The sequence below is a fragment of the Xenopus tropicalis genome, chromosome 3 (assembly GCF_000004195.4).
Source record: "Xenopus tropicalis strain Nigerian chromosome 3, UCB_Xtro_10.0, whole genome shotgun sequence".
Classification (NCBI taxonomy): Eukaryota; Metazoa; Chordata; class Amphibia; order Anura; family Pipidae; genus Xenopus; species Xenopus tropicalis.
The window spans coordinates 55,502,131-55,511,645 of record NC_030679.2 but is presented as its reverse complement, the minus strand read 5'-3'; the positions used below and the strand labels follow the sequence as shown (position 1 = coordinate 55,511,645).

General features: G+C 34.9%; 1 protein-coding gene across 2 annotated transcripts in view; it reads left to right on the top strand.

Moving 5' to 3' along the window:
• Positions 1 to 547: 547 nt before the first annotated feature.
• The window catches only part of dcn (decorin), a 30,410-nt gene continuing 21,442 nt past the window's right edge, over positions 548 to 9,515 (top strand). Inside the window, 2 exon segments of one of the 2 annotated variants that reach the window (NM_001100234.1) lie at positions 548 to 699; positions 6,858 to 7,113. In NM_001100234.1, coding sequence (NP_001093704.1) covers positions 6,888 to 7,113 — 226 coding nt within the window. In that variant the 5' untranslated portion in view covers positions 548 to 699; positions 6,858 to 6,887. 2 annotated transcript variants of the gene reach the window in all.

Here is a 9,515-nt window from a genome sequence, read left to right as displayed (position 1 = left end):
AATGAGGGATGGCGTTACATCTTTAACTACTCTGTGCCTAAATAACAGAATGTGAATCTCCAGTTTTCAGATTATTGTTTCTGTACTAATTGTAGAATTATTTTGATTTTGCACTATAGTAAAGTTTGTGAATCAACAGGCATTTCTAAATAAAATAATTAATTGTAAAATAACTTTGCTGCTGTTTTATTATTCCACTAAATGAACATCTGGATATTAAGGACATTGTGAGAGAAATGCTCATTTTCTTTGCAGTGTTTGAGTTAAATGAGTCAGCTTCCTTTATGCTGCTGAATGAATAATCGTATTACAGTAACAGCAAAAAAAAATGGTCAAAATTTGTAACCCAGAATTTAAATAGTTTACCAGTAAATCAAACGAAAGCTCTGCTGTGTGCACAGTTAAATAAGGAAAGTAAAAAAGAAAAGCCTGATACATTTCTGGCTAAAGAGCAGGAGACATATCATTACCATATGATCTAATGTGGGTGTCAGCCTGGATTGTGTTCATTGAAGGAAACTGCTTTCTATAACAGTGCTTGGGAATAGGAGCAGGAGGGTTTTCCACTAAGTGACAGTGGTTGAGCACTGGTTCTACCCCCTCCTTCTTTGCACACCTGTAAACTCCTTTTGTCTGGACTGAATATTTAAATTACATCTCTGCTTCTAGAGTTCTTCTTGGAAATCCCAGGATAACAAGGTATGAAATGTATTAAATATGCAGCTAAGTTAGAACTAACTCAGCATTCATGAGACATAGGGAACAGCACGTGCATTTTGTTGAAAGTCCAGGTAATAAAATACCCTTTGTCTAATGACATAATTATTTATGTAGCTTTTATTTTTAGAAGCCTGCAAATGTTAACTGTTCTGTCCTATTTGTACTCTGTTTTTGCTGTTCTGTTGTTGAAATTAATATAATGCTTCTTGTAAGAAAGAACTTTCTAGAAAATTAATATAATGCTTCTTGTAAGAAAGAACTTTCTAGAAAATTCTGGTAAGTACAATTGTTTCAGATTTCTTTTGTCTGACACAGAACAATGAAAAGATGTAAAACTTTCTCATCTGTTCTGTTGTCTAAGCCACTTATCCTCCTGGTTTTGCCGTGTATATTATATACAAATACAGGTTTTTTTTTGTATCTGTGACAGCTGGAGATCTTTATATACTGCAATATGATTAAAAAGTGACTATATTTCATTATCCACATGCTACATAGCAAACTTAGCCACAAAACATCCAATTGAGTCATTTTGCTTGGCAGTTGTTATAAAGCAAATAATGGAAATACTGTAATTTTTCGGCAGAAACATGTACCTAGGGCTGAAAGGAAAAAATGAGAGTACAGCATGTTGATGTTTCCAGTAGTTCTGCATCTGATTGGATTTGCAGTCTGCTTTAAATTTAATAAATGCAATTTCAATATGTTCTTTCTGCAGTTGTCTTAGTTATATGTACTATATACCTATAAAGAACAAATACACAATGAAAACAAAAGCCTCCCACCTGATTAATACACACATTATTATTTTTTCATTTATATCATAGCTGACATTAAACTTAAAAGCAATGCAGCAGTCAGTGTTGTAAATAGAAAATGTTTAACTTCAGATTGTACGTAAGCATGGCGAAGCATGAAAACCCTGAGATGGATGAAACAAACATAAAACAGGAATCATATATCAGTGTCTAGAGCTGCATTCCACATATCCACAGTTATTGTATTACAGTACCTATGCACGTGGAGGGGGCGGGGTCAGCTTTTAAGCCTTTTATATAGTATTGTGGCTGCTGGCAAACTCCTATATCCTGCATACATTTTCATACAATTTGCCTGAAATAATTAGAAAGAAAATAACACTTTTATAAGCCAACACTGTATTATGAGAAGTGTAATACTGTATATAGATGCAAATAAAACAGACAGAATGTTTATATAGTATCATGTAGATCCAAGCATTTTGAACAATAAAGAAATAAAAATTATTTATATAGGAAGATTTTTTTTTAAGCAATGTTTTAAAGATATGGCAAGCCAGAGCTAATAACAATATATTTTACTTGTCATTATAAAGGAAATGTTGGGGAGTCCATTGTATTATTATAGGCAAAGGAAAAATACACATTTATACCATGTATTTATTTATCCCATCCCATTATATGGGACATTATTCATATAGGTAGGAGGAGCTAGTTTACAACCACAACTACATACATTTACATGTGCCACAGAAATGGAAGCTGTCATATTTGCTTTCTTCACCTGAGGTATTTCTGCAGATTTTCCCTAGTAAAAAGAACAATCTAAGAATATCTGTATGCTGTAGATATTGCTCTTCTTTAGTATAGACACCCAGTCTATCTCTGCTAGACAACATGGCAATTTGCTTTCATGGGCAAAATCCATGCAGATATGCAAAAAAAAATGTTTGTGCACATATTAAATAAAAACACTTATGCTGGCACTGATAGTTTAAGGTAATGTTAAAGGGGAACTAAAGCTTAACAAAGAAGTAAGCAAGAAATGCTGCACATTATGTTATGACATTCTATACCAATCCAATACCACACCAGGCCTTTAGCAGGGAAGATTTGTGCCTCCAAAGATGACACAGTAGCTCCCCATCTTTTTTTCTGCTGATTCCCTGCCCAAGCTCTGTGCTGTTGTCACTTACTGAGTTCAGGGACCGACTCAAAATATACTGTATATACTGAATATAAATGTCACAATACAAGGCTAACTAGTAATTAATTCAGATTCTTATTACATGGCAACTCAGAAACCAGTGCAATTTGCAACAGAATTCAATTATCAGTTCTGTTGAATGTTTTTTAAACCTCATTTTTTCCTTGATGATTTGTGACAGCCCCTAAGCTTAACTTCTCAACAGCTGCCCAGAGTCCACTGAGCATGTGTGTCACTGAGACTTCTAGCAAAATCCAAGATGGTGACCTCCTGTGCACAATGTTTAAGGCCTGAATCATTATCTCTATAAAGCTTCTGAAACTTTAGGCTGGTGCAGTAGGTTTTGTATATAAAATGTTAAATTTCTACCCATATTTGTTTTTAGACCTTAGTTCTAGTTTTAATGGAAGAACCCTGACTATAAGAGCAGGTTTTCTTTTACTTGCACTTTATAACTAAGAAAGGTTTGACTGCTAAAAAAAACAGTCCTGGAGGACCGAAATGTTGACTGTAACAATAAAACATGTTTTTTAAGACCCTTAAGTGCTTATATAGATATATATATATACATATATATTGTTTATATATTTTTTATATATATATTGTTTATACCTTTATACCTTTTTACCTTTTTTTTTATTCAAAGTGGCAGACCTTCATCTGTTTCCATGAATAAACAAGATATGTTAAGTGCATTGCTGTCCGATATATTTAACGTAGCAACCAGTTTTGCAATACTTCATATTAAAAAAGTATGACAATGTTAAATAATAGAAACAAATTATGCAAAGAAGTCTATGGCACATTTAGGAGCTAGGGGGCCATACGAATCCTTTGCAAGGCCATATCCAACCAACATACTTCAAGTGGGATATCACTTTCTAAAAGGAGAGACAGTAACAGACCAATGTTTTCCTTACAACACTCAATGTCGCAATGATGATGGGTTGCTATGAATCACTAGGGAAAGGAACTGATGGTCCATATCACCTCACATATAAGCTCCTTCCTGTTTACAGAGAAATGTAATTTGTAGCTTACATGATGACTTCCTGGTGACCTCTGCAGGCTCTGTTTAACAGATTCTTAAGCAAAATTCCAAGCTGTAAAAGAGGAAGAAAATGGTTTATATATATTAGGGCCGTGACAGAGGGCAGTCCCCACACTTCCCAAAATGCAACACCCATACGCCAAAGACTCCGGTCTCCAATACCTGGTAAAAACAGCAGTAAGGTAGGGAGCCATGATGCTGGACACTCATGTCTTGTCTATGGTTCCCTATTAATTAGGAGTAATCACAGTTGAATCAAATCTGGTCCTGACTTCAGTTGTTCATGCTTTTGGTGGTTGATCGCTAGCAGAAAGACAGGGATAGGAAGTAAAGTTGCTCAACGGCTGCCAACCCCAGCGGCACTACTCTTCTATACTGGGGAGTTTGGGTGATGTGTTTCAGGAGGGGGTTCTCTACAGGGCCCTTAGATGTATTCATTTGTTTTTCTTGCCCTTTATCAGTTATTTATCAATTATGTATACGCACAAAGTATTAAATGGACACTAGATTAGACCTTTTTTGTTTCATCCTTCAACCTTGTTTCATGTAAAATATTATTGTACAGGATATGAGGAATAGTTTCTGATGCTGTATTATGAAAGGTCATTTACAATCACAATTTGCCATGTTTTTGTTCCCCCACAAAGTAAGTCAAGTGCTTCTCTAGATACATTTGTATGTGATTCAGAACAGGGTGAGGAGCAGATACACTGGTGATGAATACTACTACTGTAGAAATGCAAGAGGCGTGTTTGGACATTTAAAGCTTACATTGTGTTGTTTGGCCTTGCCCCCCCCCACCCCATGACATCAGACAGCTGCCATTTTCTAATTGGGCAATCCCTTATACTGGATTTTTCAGAGTGTTAGGAAGGCTCTGGGTGGAAACTCTTAATATACAACAATGGACCAAACAGGACAAAACAAGGCAGAAAATAATCTGTAAAGAGTTAATTGTATGTGTAAACTGTTAAGACTTGTCTTTGTTTCCCCAACCCTGTAAAGGTGTGAGAGATACAATGGTGCTTTATAGACAATAATAATACCGACTCTACCTACCTAAAGTTAGTCCTATAAAAAAGTCTTGATTCACAAGCCCTTAGAACATTAACAGTGTGTTTAGTGCCTCCGACTCTTCTTCATACACGTTTTAAGGAGTCCACCAGTAAATATTCAATAATCAGGTATTCACTGAAATACATTAAACTCATAATTTTATACAGTCTTATTTATGAAATCAATAATATCTTCACAAACACATTAAGCTATATGTCCCTTTAATCTACAATCCATTAAACAATCAGCACAGCTAGAGTTTTGACAATATATTTAAAAATATATACAATAATAATTTGTAATTACATTTTAGTATTTTATAAAATTACACATTCTAAGCAACTTTTAAACTGGTTTAACATGGGTTTTGAATGACCAGCCATTCTTTTCTTCAACTTTCTGGTCTGCAGCTAAAGAATGAAATATGGATATCAAGTTTACTGACACTAGCAAACAAAAAAAAGGCTAATTTATAATTTTTTTTCTTTTAATGCAGGCCCTCTACTGTTCATCCATTGTAATTGCCGCCTGGTTGCTAGGGAACTAAGCCCTAACAAACAGATAGCAGTTAATATGTCCTGTCTGACAGCTCCACAAACACACTGAATAATCCAAAAATTAGAAAAAATAAAAAATGATGACCAAAATTTATCTTAGAATAAAACCGTCTACATCACACATTAATTAATTTTAAATGTAGGTGAACTGTTTTAAGGTATAGTTAAAGAGCCTATCAGTGAAAAACGATCAACATTACCAACAGAAAACTTTTAATGTACATTATTACTTTGAAGAGTTGTTTTTAAGTGTCAGTATCACTTTAAGGCAGTTTGGTTTGAAGATTGCTGTGGCTTTCAATTCATGCCAACATTTACTCCAGTCTGTTATCTATAGGCTGCCTTTTCTGACTTGATGGTGCACTGGCACTAAAATATGCTATCAGTGTATGAAAGGTTTGTTACCTCTAATGGTAAGGTTAGATAAATTACTTTCCCATGCCAATGCAGTGTCTGGGGGAAAGCCTGAACATAACTCTCTGCTTAGCTGATCATAGACTGGACACAAAGCTAGTGAAGATGTAATTTAGCAATCATTATGGATCTGTGTCTATGAAGATCTCATTCATCCAGGTCATGATATATAGTATCTAGTAGAATTAAGTCTAAAACAACTGGACCATTCTGAGTTTTTCTTGAAAATGTTTCACCACTTATCTGAGTGGCTTCAAAATGACTGGTAGGGAATTTAAACCCCTGAGGGTGGTACAGTCACAGGCAATCACCATTGTGATTGGATGTATTTTGATGCATGCTTTTACTATCAGTTGAGCCAAGTCTCCAACATACTATTCCCCAAACTACAAGTGAACAACTGGTGGACGTTGTTGGTTCTGCATCCCTTTTTTATTGAGTTTTCGAGCTATAAATTGTGTGCTTCCTTGACATATTTTTCTACTCTGTCACACTGTTTCCTGGTTGTACTTTACAAACTGACAGCTCATGGGGAAATTTACCTTATAAACTAGGAGAAATCTGCCAGTGAATCACAACATGAGTGTATTAGTTAGAGACGTAAAAATGTTAAACAAATGTAAGAAAATAAAGATTATTTTGGAAACAAATAGTAAATTGTTTATAATTTGGAGTTTCCATTTAATGATAATTAAGACTTTTTCCAGTTAAAAAAAATGGGTCTGGTATTTGCGGAAGAATCTTAATTCAGTTATTCCAGTTCAAATCAGTTGTTTTATCTCCAGCCCATTTAAGTCTCTCATTGACTAGAAAGAGGAAAGAAGGTATTAGTGCAGTTAATTATCTGTGTACCTATTTCATACTATTTCTCATTTACATTCAGCAAGAACCTTGGAATTAATCTCAATACAAAAGACAGATTTAAAAATGCAGGAAAGATTTTTTTATAGAGTTGGAGAGGTCTGTAATATACTTGCCATTGGACAAATGTACTATTTTAATGATATCCAGATATTTATTTATAAAATAAATGTGGTAGAGAACAATGACTAATGTTGGCTATTATTATACCGTACCTTTCCTTGCGCTCCTAGGATACCATTTGGGCTGGATGAACTAAGAAGATGAAGGCAACTATTATCCTTTTTGTACTTTTGCCACTTTGCATTTCTAAACCCTTTCACCAGAGAGGCCTGTTTGACTTTATGCTAGAGGATGATGCATCTGGGGATGGGTCATCTCTATGGCCTGAACCATCTCTACCCACTGATGGACCAACTGGACCTATTGGTCCTATTTGCCCATTTCGCTGTCAGTGCCACCTGCGGGTTGTGCAGTGTTCTGATATAGGTAAGTAGTAGCATTGTACAATTGTTTTCATGCTGCATTCAAAGTACAAATTACAGTATTTGCACATCAATTCAATTAGAAAATATCTAATTCAATGAATAATTTCTCAAAAGACATCTTTTGAGTTTGATATGATAATCAAGAATTTTGAGGAGTGCACAGAAAAGAACTAACCATGCTAAACATTGAGGGAACTGTACATGTCTCATTGTTTTTTGTACATAAGATAACTGAGTATCTCCATTAACTACAGGTATGGGATATGTTATCCGTAAACCTGTTATCCAGAGAGCTCCAAATTACAGAAAGGGCATACTCATAGACTCAATTTTAATCAAATAATTAAATTTTTTTAAGAATGATTTCCTTTTTCTCAGTAATAATAAAACAGTAGCTTGTGCTTGATCCCAGTTAAGATATAATTAATACATAATGGGGGCAAAATAATCTTATTGGGTTTAATTGATGATTATTAATACATTTAAGGTATGGCGATCCAAATTAAAGACTCCTTATCTGGAAAACCCCAGGTCCCAAACATTATGGATAACAGGTCCCATAGATGTAGAATTTGTTTCTGTTGAGAACAGACAGAAAACTATTATGAACTGCTAAATTAGAAGTAGATGTATATTTGCACAATCTTTACCTACTGCTTTCAATGCTTTCAGTGGAATGCATTTGTAGCTACATGTGTAGCATTTGTAGCTACATGTGTAGCATTTGTAGCTACATGTGTAATGTGGTTATATCAATTTAGGGCATTCTGTCTGCCACTTTGTGTATAACCCTCCTGTGATAATGACAAAAAAAAATAGATATAAATAAACATATAATTATTATTATAAATATTCATTAATAGCTTTTATATAACTACAAAGTAATGGGACAGTTGGTGAAGTTATGTAGATTAATGCGTTTTGTGTAAGAAGGGGCACTCAGCACTGTGTGATTTATTTTTACACCAGAATTTTACTCTCAGCTACACATTTGCAAAAAATAATGACATGCCTTTTTTAAGCTAATGTAGCATGGCACTCCATAGAAATAACCAAGTGATGGCATTTTTTATAAACCTTTAGAAATATACGCCTTTATGTCCTCACATGCTGATTAGCTTGTAAAACAGGTCCTTTACTTACACACAGAAGGTCCAAGATTAGTGCTCCTCTCCAAAGCATGTGTGGTTTCTGGGAAATGTAGAGACCTATTTTCTTTCATACTGTTACAAAGTTATGTGGAAAACAGACCTAAAAATGACTTCAACTATCTTATGGCTGTTTATGCAGTTAATGTCATTTTATAGCCAGTTTAAAGCAGAGTTAAAAGTGGTGACGTGACTGTACTTTTTCTTGCATAAAGGAAAACCCTACTTTTACTGGTATTATCATTTTCATGTAGTAGAATATGATAAAACTTGGCAGAAGCTTTCAGGAACCATTTGTTTATGGAATATGTCATTTGGGATCATGGGACTTTAGCTCAGATTTTCAAATAAATAAATAAATCAGCCCTTATACAGTTTTAGTTATATGTCTGATATTTGTCAGAAACCACAATGATTAAAGCACACATTTTAATGTGATGTTTATGGGAATGTTAATACATACCAGTGTTTGTTTTACTCTGAATATGGAGAGTTAGGGAAGACCAGACAGTGTAACTAAAAGTTACTGAACAGAATTGTGGGTGGAAGTGTGCATATTTCTCCACACATGCTATGAAGTATAACGTATGCTCTTTATCAGATTTAAAATGAGCCAGGCCCATAACTCACTGGGAAAGAAATTTAACACTTCAGCATCATTTCCTTTAGAGTGGTTTGTAAGAGTGGGAGGGCCCTTCAATCACCACTAAATTTCCAGATCTTAGTGCAAATTTGACTGCTCTTTATAGCAAACCATATGAACCTAAAACCCAAGCAAGCTGTTACTTTTTTCTCTGGAGAACTCTTGCCACTCTTTGATCAGTTGGTAGTGATACTACTGAAGATTATTTTTCTATTTTTTAGCCACATGGTAAACTTTTCCTACCCATCATTCAAAACTGGAGCATGAAACACTGAGCAAACATGTATTCTGAAGCCTGCAGTCTATCATACACTGGGGATATGTTGTATGCCAGTAGGAGGGCAGTGAGCATATAAAAACACGCATGTATGTGGGGTTTCCTATGCCACTGGTGAGCCAAGCAAAATAAATGGTTTATTAAACCTTCATCCTGCTCAGCTGGATAGAAAACCTCCTTCTCATTACCTGCTAGTAGAAATACAGCACTAGGAATAGTACTAAGCATTATGTGGGAATTACTTATCAGCCCCACACTTTTTTCATCTGTAAGATAACACTTCATTGCCAGTTCCTCCAGAAGTTAGCCATGGCAAAAGTTGGCAATGTCACCAT